The sequence below is a fragment of the Taeniopygia guttata genome, chromosome 3 (assembly GCF_048771995.1).
Source record: "Taeniopygia guttata chromosome 3, bTaeGut7.mat, whole genome shotgun sequence".
NCBI lineage: Eukaryota > Metazoa > Chordata > Aves > Passeriformes > Estrildidae > Taeniopygia > Taeniopygia guttata.
This window is the reverse complement of record NC_133027.1, coordinates 53,564,677-53,579,707: the sequence shown is the minus strand read 5'-3', so window position 1 is coordinate 53,579,707 and position 15,031 is coordinate 53,564,677. Positions and strand designations below refer to the sequence as shown.

At 44.3% G+C, this 15,031-nt stretch overlaps 1 protein-coding gene across 1 annotated transcript; it reads right to left on the bottom strand.

Moving 5' to 3' along the window:
* Positions 1-3,361: 3,361 nt before the first annotated feature.
* HEY2 (hes related family bHLH transcription factor with YRPW motif 2) lies at positions 3,362-14,851 on the bottom strand. Its single transcript, XM_004174219.6, has 5 exons — positions 14,546-14,851; positions 13,280-13,358; positions 13,090-13,173; positions 10,368-10,449; positions 3,362-5,585 (listed from the first exon to the last, which is right to left on the bottom strand). Exons 1-5 carry the CDS (start codon positions 14,626-14,628, stop codon positions 4,903-4,905), a joined length of 1,011 nt encoding a protein of 336 aa, XP_004174267.3. The 5' UTR covers positions 14,629-14,851; the 3' UTR covers positions 3,362-4,902.
* Positions 14,852-15,031: the final 180 nt, after the last annotated feature.

The following is a 15,031-nucleotide window of genomic DNA, read 5'->3' as shown; positions in this document are numbered from 1 at the left end:
TTAGTTCTATGGGAGTGATAGATAATGCATTATCACCAAATCATTTTGATACTGTTCTATTGTTTCCTCTGGTGAGGAGTCTGATTCTTTGAAAATCTTAGATAATATGTGAAAATATTATTAAGCTTCAAATTCTGTATCTCCAAAGATGATGCAAGATAGGGAGAAATTCAGTTGCCTGGGCTAACATACATCGTGCCTCTTAAACAACTTGGATTTCCAAGGCACCTGTGCAGGACTGGAAGAGGTGACACAGGACATAAGGGAGACATACCCTGTCCAAAGTGATAGTTGGAGCCCAACTTAGCCCAACTTTAGACAACTGAATGATGACTAAGTGATTGTGTTTGCTCGTTCATAGCACTTTACAACTTCCAGTAAAAGCAATTAAGATGAAAAAACAAATCAAAACCAACCATGTCTTCTCCCAAAAAAGAAAATCCTGTGTATTTTATGGAAATTATCTGTCAATTATCTGTCAAAATGTTATTTCATTTATAATCAGAAGAGGTTTGGTTTACCCTTGAGTGGAGATCTCAATATTTCTAGCACCTGCCTGGTGCTTCTCTGCTTATAATTTCTGGTTATGATCAGATGTGTTGCTGCACTAATTCCTTTGAGATTTTTACACGCCAGTGTCCAAGTATTTGGTGTGTAAAATGATGAAGCAGAGAAACAGAGCACAAATAGAAAGTTCAGTGTCGAGTAAAATTAACTCAGGTTCATGCAGTGGCCTCACACAAATGAAGCTTGGACACATGAAGCTTGCAAACAAAGCTATACCAATTCCTTTATCTTTTCTCAAAGTTGAGCAAAACTACCAATTCAATCCCTCAGGTCCTCAGTTGTATTACCTCAGGCTATTTGTGCCTACAGAAGCAAATGAGTAATGAGGCTGGTGACTACAGAGCTAGTAAAAGTCCACTTCACATATCAGTATTTTCTTATGTTGTATCTTTTGACAAAAAGATGCTTGTGACCTTCTTCTATTGTAAAGAAGAGATTTCTTGTTTACAATAGCCCTATGAATTTGCCAAAATCCATGTACCAGGCCTATCTCATGGCATCCTGATTGAAGTACTGTCTTTTGAAACAGCTGCAAACATTTTGAAGGTTCACACTAAGGAGGCAGCAGCATAAGCTGGCACCTCCTGGCAGTTGTTCAGGCAGAGGTAGTCACAGCCGATTATTCCACTTTGAATATATGCATTCAGCCCTCAGCCACAGTAGCCAGTTTTTCTTCTAGGCAATACCTAATGCCGGATTTCCTCCACTTGCAATCACAGCAGAAGGAGGACAGACAGCACTGCCTCTCAGTTGCCTGTCTTCTCTCTAGGGTAATAATCTTCTCTCAGCAACCTAAGTGCTTTTTATTTGCATTGCTGAGGGCTAAGGTTTCAAGCCTGCTAATGCTGATTGACAGAATTGGTTTTTAGTTTTTTCCTTTTAAGAAAAACATTCTAAGAAATTGCATAACCTGCTTTGATCCTCTTGATAGCTGGAATTTAAAGTTGTAAACCCACTCATTGAAAAGTTAGTCAAAGCCAGCTGCTAACTGTTGAACAAGCAGCCTGACTTGTATTCTTGTAGAATGTGCCATGATCTACTCTTAAATTATATAAATTACTGACTTAATTCTTTATCCAGGTCCATTCCTCATTGAATGCACAATAAAGAGAAAAGGGCTGAAGTAAGGCTGCACATGCACAAGCATGAGTCCTAACTTTTGCATCTTGGTTATTCCAAGGAAACAGCTTTCCCTTGCTCTGTTTTAAAGACTGCATAGATGCCTTCAGCTCTGACCTGTTAGCACAGCTACAGCCAAAGCCACCAGAAGCTATTACCCTCTCATGTCTTTCCAACAGCACATGTGAAATGTGTGTCTGTCATTAATTTCTCACTTGGAAAATCTTCATCCACTCTCAGAGAGCTAACATTCCAAACAGCCTACAAATAAGCAGGCTTGAAGGATGAGCTCCTCATGTCCTCTAGGTGATTTGATTCAAACCAAACCAATGTTTGGTTTGAATCAAACAAGAAGAAATAGTGGAGATCAGAAGCCAACACAACAAGCAATAGAGGACACATCAGCAACTGGCCTGGTTTATGAAAGTGAAAATGGGGTAAACACAAACAAGCTGCACAAGTCTATCAGTGATGTGTACCTAACCAGTGTCTTTTCAAACTGCCATTTTTTTAGAACAAGGCAGAATATTGTCATTTTGGGAAACAAATGATGTTTTGAGGGACATCAATTAGATTGAGGACCTTAGGCGGAACCAAGTCAGTGGGTGCCTATTTTTAATGTGATACATGCCTGAGAGACCTCCTCCCAGGCTCTTTGAGGGCAGGTTAATAGTTAATAGCTTACAGTGAAGTAGGGCTGCAACCTGCCCTTTCATGCAAATAAACCCCACTTTTTATCTACCAGCCATTAATGTCCTCTTTCTTCTTGAAAATACACATTTAGAAAGTGAATGATACCTCATCTGTATGCTGTTAAATATGCCAGAACTGCAGCACAACATTTCTGCCCTTAACAAAAAAAAAAAAAGTCATATTCCCCTCAAACAACACTATTTCAAAGAATATCAAGGTTGATTAACAGTGTAAGGGTTAGAAGACTTCTTACCCCTCTTTTGTCCATTTTTTCTAGTGAATGACAACCCCTCCTCACTTAAGTGTCGGAGACCAACTAATTGAGGCAGGGATGAGTTCCAGGTTTAATATTTGGGAGAAAGGATGATAGGAGAGTGAGCCACTGAGCTGAGGCTGCTGAGGCTTTTGATGATGGGTGAAGTGTCTGTCTGGCTGTGGTGTGATCCCCTTTTTCTGTGCCTCAGTCTTGACAGCTGTTATTTCGGCATTCAGACATGTAAGACTTTGTCCTCTTCCTAATAAACAGAGCTTTCCACACTTTCCACAGTGGGGCTTAGCAGGTCTGATGAAACAATAACAAACCCTTGCCTCAGTGAGAACTGTCAAATTAGAAGACTCGTAAAAACTACCTCCTCTCATTCCATATATTTATGGATTAATGATGTCATTGGGTTAACATTTTCACCTTCTAAACCCTATGGAAAGCTGAATCTAGAAACCTCAATGATTTTTGGTGCTCTCCATGATGAACAGATATGCTTAAGCATACCATAAATGCACAACCAGTTTGCAAGCCTGAAAAGCAATGCTGCTTTGCTATTTTCCCCTGCCTATTCCCGAGCACACTGGAGAAGATGGGTTTCCTGGATGAGCAAGGGAAGAAGAAGAGTACAGAGCAGCCAACAGACTTGTTATCAGGGGTAGAAAACAACTCTGAGTCCGCAAGTATTCTTCAAAAGCAAACAAATATGGCAACAAATCATCCATAAAAAGCAGTCAAAAAGGACTTCATTTAATTAGTGATATGTAAAGACTTTTGCATAGAAAAAAGGTTAACAAAGTAATGCATAAAAGAACGACTAGGAACAGTATTTTAAAAACAAATATTTTAAAGTATATTTTGCATAATGTTTAACATTTTCAATGCTTATTGCTTTCTCCACACAGCAGAGAAATCAAGTGCATAATAATACATGCTGTGTTTTTGTTTTTGTTTTTGTTTTTTTTTTTACATAAAATCTCTAGTTCTTGACCGGTTGTATTAAAATACTTAGGTTATTTTAAGTCACTTTAATAAAAAATGAAAGCAAACCATTTTATGCAGCACTAGTTATCTGGGTATTGACAAAATAATTTACTCACATCCCATTATACATTCATTTTGGTTTGGAATCAAACCCACATTACAACGTTGGCATGTTAACAGCCAATTTAAAAATCGTCCTACCATAACTTCATTCATACCCAGAGTGATCATTCTCCCAGAAGTTGATAGTGAAAAGAAGAGGGATCTTGCACTGAATCGGCAAAAAGTAAGTGTCCAAGTACAGCTAAATAAGTTAAGTTGAACTCTTACAACACTGAATCTCTTGTATTGGCATGAATCAACTGTATCCAAGTGTGCACACTTTCAATTGGTGGCTACTTCTGGGTGCATGACAAATTCACTGTGCAGATAGGAGCTAGCACCATGTTTAAGCCATAAAAATAGGTGCCTCAGGGCTCACAGGCAATGCTGAAACGTTCATTAATCCCAGCACTGATAAGATAATTGCTTTTGCCAATGCTATGCTAGACGTCACAATTTGGCAAGTCTGTACAAAGTGAACTAAGCGAGAACTAGGCCTGTCAAACTAAACATTCTTCCTCGGCAATCTTTTGGCTAAAAAAACCTCTCCCCTTCAAGAGCACGATCTGCCCTGGAAAAGTATCGTAGTTCTGAAGCTGAATGCAGAATTTCACCTCTCTCCCATACCATTTCCATACCTGTGCAATGTTATTTGTTTTAGCAGAACACACACACACATATATATTTATTTATTAATATTTTTTCAATGTCAGGCACTTAGGAAACTGGAACTCCTTTTCTAGGCTGGGGAGACCTCGTGGATGCAATCCCTCACCTCTCTGCCAAACAAGGATGCATAGCTGGAGAGCTAATAGTTCTAATGTCTACGCATTTCTATGTATGTTGTAGGAAACCTCTACATGGCGATATGGTCACGCTGTTATGAAAGCCATTGCTGCTCTCTCAAGGTGCCTCCAGCAAGACAAACGGAGAAGAAGAAGGTGTGTCCCCATGTCCTCTCCGACACCTGCAGTGAGGATAATCGCGCCGCTCCTCGGTGGGCTCGCCGGCAGCCCTCAGGCCCTTCGGGTGAAGGCTGCGCAGGGAGGACATCCTGTCCCGGGGGCTGGAGTGGGTGCGGGATGTGTGGGCTCGGGGAGTGAGCACACGCGCGTGTGCTGAGAGGGACAGGAGGGAGCTGGAGTGGGAAGAGGTGTGTGTGGCGGGGAGACTTCTTAAAAGGCTCCAACTTCAGTCCCCCAGGGTCGGTAGGGCTTCGTGCCGCCCCCGGCGCCAGCCTGCTGGGGGCTGGCAGTGGCTGACACGGCCAGCGGAGGGGTGATGGCGGTGGCCGCAGCGACGGCGGCGGCGGCCGCGCTGGGCGGCAGCATGGGGAAGGTGCCGCTGAAGGAGAGGGGGAAGCTCTGGGCTGCGGCTGTGGCTGCTGCTGCCGCGGCGTGAACAGTGGCCGAAAGGGACAAGAGGGAGGTAGAGAGAGGAGGGACACAGGGAGCGATGCTGCCAGCGGAGGGGACTCTGAGGGCGGCATCAGCGTGGGCGAAGGTGGCCGTGAGCAGGGCGGAGCCGTGCGGGGGCACGTCCGAGGAGAGTCTGCACGGGGCAGCATCGGAGGCGTGGAGTCCATTCGGCTGCAGCAGAGCGGCCGGGAGGTGGTGGAAGGCGGCTGCCCAGTGGTGAGGGTGCAAGGGGTGGTGGTGGTGGTGGACCATGGAGGAGGTCATGGCAGCAGCTTCCCTCTGCGAGGCACAGGTGCTCAGGTGAGACACGAGTCTAACGCGCAGGGGGTCGGATGTGTCGAGACCTTCCACCGAAGTCAGGTACCTCGCGACTTCTGTCAAGCACTCCCGGAAGCCGATGCTCATGAAATCCATGGCCAGGGAATGAGCGTCAAAATAACCTGCAAGGGGAGGGCAAAATACGTGTTGAATGTGGTGCTGGCCAAGCCAGTCCTGGCTCAGCCACTGCGTTTCCAGTTTGCCATTTATTGGTTAAGATGTGCACCAGAAGTTTGTTCTTTGGTCTGTAAATGATCTCTGTGACCATCCCTGTAATGTAATAGGCTGCAGTTGTTAATGCAGACAATATACAAATAAAAATAAATAAGTCCACAAGACACTTAAAAAGATACGTGATGCCTCTCCTGAAATTCCTCAGCAAGCTGCTGCAGTGCAGTGTTGATCCTTGTACGTGTGAATGAGATGCTTATCCACACAAAGAAACAGGCCGGAGATCAGAGAGCTTGCGTGTACTACCCTGCCTTTTCTTCCCTACACTGGCATTCATCCTAATGCTTTCAAACTATTTCTTGACATTGTGAGATAGTTGTAGCTGCTGCTGGGGTCCCATCTACTTCACAGAGTCATTAAGACAATATGACATATGATGTTGCTTAACTACAAACAAAAACCATCTTGTGATGACTCTGCACACACACAATAAAAAGCTTTACTGAGAAAACGTTTTATGTAATGCCATCGCTAATTTGGAGATGGAAGACTGACAGTCATACGGCCCATGAGGTATTTCAACAAACAGCAACTGGAGCTCCATAGGCTTGGGACAAAAAAGCATTTGAAAAAAAAGTTTTATTAAATGCACATGAAAAGATACTCCCTTTCTAAAAGGGTTGAGCATAAAATCTTGTGTTTAAGTTGCAGCTCTTCAACCACAAAAACCTATTCCACTTTTTGGAATTTTCCTATTTTAGTTTAAATGTTGTCTCCTTGGGGGAGTAATATCCTATCCACTCCCAAGCTGGCATGGTGTTTTTCCTCTCACTTTCAATGAAAGTTTCTAGGTATGTATGACTGTGATGTGTATCAGTATATAATGATCAAGAGCCCCTCTTTTAGTGGAACATGGCAGCAATGCCTTGTATCGTGTCATGAAATAATCTCGACCTTTCTGAAAAATGCTCACACTTCAGATGGCTATTTTCATTTTAATCAATTTTCTGGCTAGAAAGAAGTGTTTCCACCACTTCATGCCGACATTATAGAATTAACTCAGGCACATTTATCCATGTTGCTCCAAATCCCCTGCCCGCTTGCCAAATCATGATGGCACTTTTGCTGCACGCCTACTTGCTCATCTGAACCTGAGTGAAACTCTGGCTCAGCCAGCAGATCAATGAGCGTGAGGAGTTTAGGGCTCCTGTCCATAAGTGTTGACTCCTCGCAGCTTTCTTCCTGCCAGGTCCACTGTGACCAAAGGTTTGAGTGAACTCCTGAGAGACAAAGGCCAGGCGTGCCAGCAGCAGTGAGATATCAGGGCACCTTCTCAGGTGCCAGTCAGCCTGGCGTGGGGACCTCCAGCAGCTTCAGAGGGGCTGACGCACAACCAGAACCACTTTCCAGCTCTGGCCATGCGTCAGCCAGCCTGGGAGTCCTGAGAGCACTCGGCTCAAGCCAGGGCTTCCCGGCCTCCTTCCCTCCGGACTGGAAGAGATGTGGGGGATGTGGTTGTCACCAGCTTCCCCTGAGTCTGAGTTGCTGGCTCTGTGACAAGCCAACCCAAAACCCTGGTGATCCTGGCTCCCTTTCAGTCTCCTATGGTGGCCGAGACATGAAAACAGAGGCTAGATGAGATCTGGGACTCCCAGGCTCCATTGTATTTTGATGGTTATCTTTTCCCGGTTTTCCCTTCACCCCTTCTGAGAGAGACTGAAAAATGTTGATTCTCATTTCTTTCCCAACTCAAGAACATCCTCCACCATGAGCCAGTGTTTTGTAGTGAACAGAACTCTTGGTTTTATCTCATTTGTCCTGGTAACCCACCTGTGATGCACACAGGTCACTTAAGCTACATGAACCCATGCACCGACCCAGGTGTCACTCACTCAAGATACATTTGTAACTGCAATAAAATACACTGAGTTCTCTGCAAGCAACTCACTGTTGACAAATCACTCCTCCCCTGTGCTTGCTTGCACTATCAGCAAAAAGCCCTGGCCTGAGGCCAAAATAATAACTCAATGTGAACAGGCGACCACTATCCACACCTGCGTCAGGGTGGCGGAAACGCGGAGTCTGCACAGGACCTGAGAAGCATCTGCCTGCCTGAGGCAGCTCTGAAAAGCAGAGAAGGGGCAGAAGGCGCCTCGGGTTTTTTCTCTGCAGTGCCCACTTCAGGATCAGTGTGCTGAGCGGTGGCCAACCCCATCTCGACTTGCCAAGTCCCACCCATTCCCCCTCATGGATGTCCTCCTTTCTGTATGAGGAAGAGGACAGTCCTCAATGCAGGGGAGCATATGGGTATCAGGACCCATTTCTCTTTTCTGCAGTAATAAGTGTTTGCCCCTGGTAAAAATGATGAAATTAATTTTTTTTCTGATACAAAAAACCCCTCTGTCTCACAAGATTAATTACAAAGTGGGAAATAAATGCAAATAAAACAAATATTTACTTTAAAAATACTCTAGGATATTATATTTAAAACTGTTGGCTAGATTGCAAAATAAAAGCAAGCAGGAAATGCAGGTTTAAACTTTGCCCAGTACTAATTCTCAAACTTCTTTTTCTTACAGTTTCTTAATCTGTGCAGTGAGATTACTCTTATCTCTAGGACAGAAGGAGCAGATACAGTTGTAGTATTTGTAAAGTGATCGGGTATTATTGTGATGGGCCACCCACTGTGGATCATAGTGTAAAAGGAAGTTGCAGGAATAAACCTGCATTGCCTCTCCCCGCACCACAACACTTCATCCTTTCCTGCACTGCCACAGCTATGCTAGTGTCAGCTGGGGCAGGAGAGACATGGCAGCAGAGACTAACCAAGGAAGAGAACAGACTGCAAGACATAGGACTGCTAGCAACATCCAGTTTGTCCAACTGGAGCCAGCGACTGGGCTCCATCAACATACAGCTCTGTCCCGCAGCTCCCATCCCAGGCATTTCATCCCCTGCCCCACTTGGCCACCTGAACAGACCCATTTATTAAAAAAGTCCCCTGCATACTTTTTTTGGGCGGGGAAGCTTGGGAAGGAAGCTTCCTGATAAATTAGGTCTCCATTTGGGTTCACCTCCTGGCCGTTCTGCTGTCGGTGCAAACATTGGAGGGGTGGGAGCTGCTGCAGCTCCTCAGAGGAACAATGGAACAATGTGCAGCGTGATGTGGGGGTCAGGCTGGGATAGCTGAGCCACGTCGTGTGGGGAGGATGAAGCGAAACAGCCACCACTTCCTCAGCAGCCAAGCACTGTGTGCTCCATGCACCGAGGCAGACAGGGCTTGTGGAACACCAGCACATAACCACACTCTCAAAGAAGGCACCATCACTCGGACACACAGAGGCTTTGAATCACCTGAATACAGACTGCACAGCCATGATCAATTCTGGCCTTTCTCTTTCAAGAGTGTATCTTGAGCAACTACAGTGCTTTCTCAAGGACTTTTTACATATATACATGTTAACTTTCTTATAAAATTTTGTACATTTTCTGAGGAATCAAGAGACATGTCTGTTATCTGATGGGCAATAAAATTCTTTTCATCACTTATCAAACAAATTACCCATAAATTTTAAGCCTAAATGGACTCCTAGAAAAAACTCCTTAACACTTAAAAAAAAGGTATGTCAGTTTGGTGTTAATTTTCACATTTTACATAACACCAGCCTTTAACATGCTTTCCTATGGCAATCTGCTGTTAGGCATGCACTGATTCTAAGCTGAGTTTTTTAATTGCTGCAAGGTACTGAGAGGAGCATAATTCAGTCATGCACTAAAAACTTTGGTCAAAATAAAAATAAGAGAGAGAAAGCAGGAGTATATTTTCCAGCCTTTACCTATATGGCATAGTGGGTGAGTGAAGAATCAGCTGGTTTCCATTACAACAATTCAAGGCATGATCACTGTTGATGGCATGGGACGTGGGACCATGCTTATGGAATGCCAGCAAGTTTTTAGCTCCAAATAAGTTCCAAAATCATGACTACACAGAACACCTCGTGGGTGGCTGAAACCATTTGGCCTCCAGCCTTGGGACTGTCAGCTTGCACAAGAGAGGTACGCTCGACTCCCAGCGCTCGGCTGATCTAATGGGTCAGCGGGTGCAGCCACTGCGTCATGCCAGCACCCATTAACAGGGAGATATGCTGGCCTCTGACACACAAATATAGCATAGAAATGTGAGTGCAGAGAGCATTGCCTGCCCACTTGCTTTATCAGATACCTGGAGCTGCATAGAGCAAGACTGAGTTTTGTTCTGGTGAATGAGATGGTCTAACCTGGAACTGAAAAGTCTTTCCAGAACAAAGAAAATATTTAAACATAAATTAAAGTTTTTCACTGTTCACTTCCTTTGGTATAGCAGCTCAATAATGAGGTTTAGCATCAGGTTTTTTGCTACACAATTGTTGCCACAAACCTCCTGTTTATGTTTGGTGTTTGTGTATTTGTTTTGTCTCCCTGTGCAGATTTCAGTGCTCTTTGGAAACCCCAAACAAATCTCTCACTGGGCTGCCTGTGAATGAAGCCTTTACTCCCACAGTGTTATGAAAGCAAACACAAGCCCAGGGTCAAGTGCTTCTTTTGTCCCAGTAGCTCTTTCCCACGAGTTCAATCCTGCCATTAGCATTGATTTCCACTCCTTTAATCTGGAAACGCCTATCACAGCTCCTCAAAGCACTTTTTTTGATGAGATTTCTCCAAATATGAGAAAAAAAAAATTGTTGGCTCCTTACCTTTCCCTCCTGTTGCCTGCAGCATCTTCAGATGATCCACTGTCATTTGCAGTATTTCCGCTTTTTCTAATTTGGCAGATCCCTTTCAGATAAGAGACACATATAAATAAAGGCTTACAAGTACTAGAAACTTTAATTTGATATACTTTCCACTGAGCTCAGCCTTATGGTTTCAATTTCCCCTGCCATTAGGACATATTCTGCTTAATTCTTTCATGAGCATCTGCTTCCCAGACTTGGTTTAAGGACTAATACCGTCTCCCTAATTTCCCTTTATTAGGGCTATACCTCAGCACAGCTCTGGCCTTGAAGGTAGTGTAGAGATGACATCTTCAAGAAATGAGAGAAATACATAACTTTTTGGACTTCCTTTTTAACAACAAACACAAGTGGAGAGCTGGCAGGATGGATCTTTGTGGCCACAGATTAGGACCCTGTTGCAACGTTACTTTTTGTGCTATTACCGGTAGGTGTCCCTGCAGACATACACCCAGCACTGTCCCTCTCTTCGTGCCCTGTTAATTTGCAATGTATCATTTGGTTGCTGAATATTCCATTCTCATTTTTTGACTGAAAAAAATGCCACACAGTCTGCAGTATTTTATGTTAGTGAGAGGCCTACTTTGCAAGGACTAAACACTGTGAAAGAGTGTAGCTCCTCTGTCAGTAAAAATTTTTTCTGAGACAAAGAGTGGCTCACAGAGCTACAAGAGATACTTGAAAAGGTACAAAATAGAACTCAAAAGATATTATTAGTATATCAATGTATAAATAAAACTATTTCGCTTGGTACAATTCCCTTGGATATCTGGAACACACCCAAACAATACAAATGTTATTCCAGTGCAAGAGATCATCCCTCGCCATCAGTTAAAATCAGGGCCATGCAAGCTGCGGCCACCAGTGCATCACATCCTGCGAGCCACTTCTTTTTCTCTCAGTTATCATTTGGGCCACCTCTCTGTCTCGGCCGGCTTCACCCAGGTTGCACATTTTTTAATTGGGTGCTGTGCAGCAACGCTTCAGAGCGTCCATCTCTGCCACACTTGGGAGCAGCACGGTGGCTTGGGGAGGAAGTGAAACTAAACCTCCGACTTGGAAACTCCAGTGAGCTGAATGTCAAGGAGCTGGGCAAGGACTGATGACTTTGTCCTTGGCATATAGTGGGAAAATGGTGGGACTTTCTGATTCAAATACAGCACATGCTCATTTTTATGGCAGTGCATTTTTTTTCAATCTGCTTATTGCTTTCAATGTAACAACATTAATGTGCGTGTGAATTTTTGGTCAGAATTCCCCATTTTACATGAAGCTACATCCTGCAGTTTTCTCAGACTTCATCTTTTCCATAGACACAGTACAAGCCGTCTCAGTGAGAGTGACTAATAGCTAAAAACTGCATGGTGCTGGGTAATTTCCAAAGGCTCTGTAGGACTTGTTTTATAATGTTTGTGGTTTTCAAGAAATAAACAATAAAATGGTACAAACAACTGTTGCCTCTTGCCCCTGTTTATCTAGCTGAAAATATCCCTGTCACTGTTTTGCCAGAACGAATGGAAGGGCACAGTGACACATACCAGTTACTAAAAATCATACTGCAGGTGACACAAGTGATGCTCTCAACCAGTACTTGGAATTTATTTTTTTTCAGTCAGCTTTTGCTCAGGCCAGGGATGAAACAGGCCTAACATGCTGCAGTGTTTGCCACGTTAGTTACCACTTACATTCAGCACCTCCCAGTCCCACTCTCAGGCTTTACTTTCTGGGTTTTTTTATTTTATTATTACAAGGCACTCATGTTATTTATTGTCAAATGTTTCATTTTTATTGAAACATAGTGTCAGTTGCACAGATCCATAGATATTCAGACACTTCTAGCAAAACAGGAACAAGGCTGAATATTGAATCAAAGACCAAAAAATAAAATTCAAGATATGGAAAAAAATTAATTTGAATGGAAAAAACCAAAATGCCTTTTTTTTTTTTTTTAGTTTTTTTTTTTTTTTTTTTTTGTTTTGGTTTTTGTTTTTTTTTAATAAAACATTGTATTCTAAGGTCTTGGTCTGTAATTTCATGACCAAGGAGCGGAGCCAAAATTAACTGGATCCTTCCAGACTTCCTACTAAATGCTTTCTCACTGAAAGTCTGCATATATCACTGACTTCACTAGCTGACAAATACGGGCCTATTCCACCTCCTAATGCACTGGTTCTGAAGAGTAATCTTAAAACATGAATAATCCATACTGTCTGCTCCCTTTTCAGGAAACTGGACTGATTTGCTTGCAACAGAAAGTACAGATTGGGAAAAAAAGGTCTGTTAAAGTAGCGGCAAAGTAAATTATATTTAAAGATTTAGACAGAAGGCTAATTTACATACAGGTTTGGGGAATTGTGTTAGGTTTGTGTATTTTTATTTTTTTATTTAATATGGAGTAAAGCACATTTTTAACAAAACCACTACTGGAATTCATCGAAAGAACAGAAGCAACATGAACACAGTTACCCTTAAGGGAAAAACAAGCCAAAGAATGGAAATGTTTTTCAGCCTTATAATGAATTATGTTTCTAAAAGTTTTGCCACAACAAAGCATTTTATTGAAATGCCTGCTTTGTGCCAGATCAGGACACATACAGTATTATTTTAATGAGATTTACAAGAGAACTAACATTGCCAGATGTGATACAGAATTTATATATATATATAAAAAAAAAAAACTTACTTGTTTTTCAAAAGCAGTTGGCACAAGCCGCCTCAGCTCTGATAAACTGTTATTTATACGATCACGGCGCCTTTTCTCTATAATCTATTCCCAAAAAAAACCCAAAATACATTAAGTTTATATACATGAAGGACAAAATCACAGCACATATGCAAACTGTCAGATGCAAAAATAATTAAATGAAACATACCCCTCTTCTTTTTTTTCTGGCCATGATCTGAGATGTTGTTGTTGGGGAATTTGATCGAATGACAGAACTATTACTTTGCCTGTGAAACAATAAAAGTACGTCAGGTGCTTGACACAACTTGACACCACTCTTTGAAGACACCTTAGGTCACCACATTACATATGCATAGCCCCTCTAATGCCATTTTCAATGCTTTTAAGATGTGCCTTGCATTGCACAGTGTTTTTGAAGACAGCAATGCATTTCAGTTTTGACTGCCCAAGCATACATTTTGAATTGACATTCTGAATTTTCCAACACTCTGTTGGAAATAAAGTCCTTTTCTGTAGACAGTTCACTATCCAGCACAGATTTCATTTTCTTTGCATATAAAGTCCCGCCTACCAAGTACAGGCTGAAGAACCAGGCCCAAATCCACATGAACCATCTCGATATGGCAACAGCAGTGGTAAGCGGACATACCCGATGACACAACCTCTGCCAGGCCTGCTGGGTTTTGACGTTCCTGACCATTGCTACACAGTCAGTAGATGGACAAGTATGATGCCAGGTGCTCTGCCTGGCTCTGTTGCATTGCCCACTAGCAGGAGCAGAATTCAAAATCTGCTTTTAAAACTATACTACCCACGAGTACAAAGTTGCTCTTATTTCATCATGAGCGCACCAAAAAAAAAAAAAAAAAAAAAAATCAGTATCTTTTAATATTTATTTACCTACTAATGAGAAAAAGATAGGGCTCTGGTGCATGAACCTCTAAATTGGCAGGAGGAGCCCTGAAGCCCCGCAGCGTGCCCAGCCTGACCCTCCCTGGACAAACACCATTGCTCGCCCTCGGTTCACATGGCGGGTTTGCTGAAGTTCATCTGCTGAGGATCCCTGCTTAATTTCCACGGCTCATTTCCCACTGGCGCCGTTTCCCTTAGGTTGTTCGGCCTGATCAGGAGCGATTTTGGAAAAGGTCTGATTGCAAATGGCAAATCAAGCGGAGCTAATGAACCGCAGCCCGGTGGATCACAAAGCTACCGCGTAATTTCTAGGCTCGGGCAGTCCAAGAGCAGGGCTAATTTTTGGGGGGCTATGAGCGGGCTGCCAGCTGACCTAGAGGGGGACATAACACCTCTGACCCCGGGGGGCCGCCGCATCTCCCACCCCCCATCCCAAGGGAATGTCCAAGTCTCCCCCTCGCCCTGCTCCAGCCCGGGGCGCACCCCGGCCTGCGCCACCGACGGAGACGGCGGCTCCGGGGTTCGGGGTTGCCCCACTTACCCCGAGTAGTTGTTCTCGCTACCCACGTCTATCGTCTCGTCCATATCGCTGTCTGAGGTAGTTTCCTCGCAAGGTCGCTTCATCGTGTGCACGGCGCGGGGGCAAAGATAAATAAATCCGGGGGGGGCTCCGGGCACGGCACAGCTCGGCACAGCACGACTCTGCACCGCCAGCAGAGCAAACCCTCTCTGAGGAGCTTTCCCACGCCGCGGCACAGCCTCAAGCCCGACGGCCCGCCCCCGGCAAGGCCCGCCCTGCCGGGGGTGACGGGCGGGGGCCGCCCACCGCCGGGGCGCGGAGGCGTGCGGGGGAGCGGGCGGCCGCCCGGCTGGGGCCCCGCCGCCCTCGGCTCACGGCAGGCGGGCAGCGGAGCCGGCACGGGGCCGGGGAGGGCTTCCGAGCATCCTAAGAGCTCGCCTTCCGGGGAGACGGAGCAGTTCTGTATTCCCAGCCCTCCGATGCTGTCGGACGAAGAGGGGTGGCCGG

Coding starts and splice junctions, on each gene's coding strand:
- HEY2 (XM_004174219.6), bottom strand. CDS start 14,628: ATGAAGCGACCTTGCGAGGAAACTACCTCAGACAGCGATATGGACGAG. Junction 13,174..13,279: donor CCAGAAAAAAAAGAAGAGGG/GTATGTTTCATT, acceptor TTTTGGGAATAG/ATTATAGAGAAAAGGCGCCG. Junction 10,450..13,089: donor CAACTGCTTTTGAAAAACAA/GTAAGTTTTTTT, acceptor CTTATCTGAAAG/GGATCTGCCAAATTAGAAAA.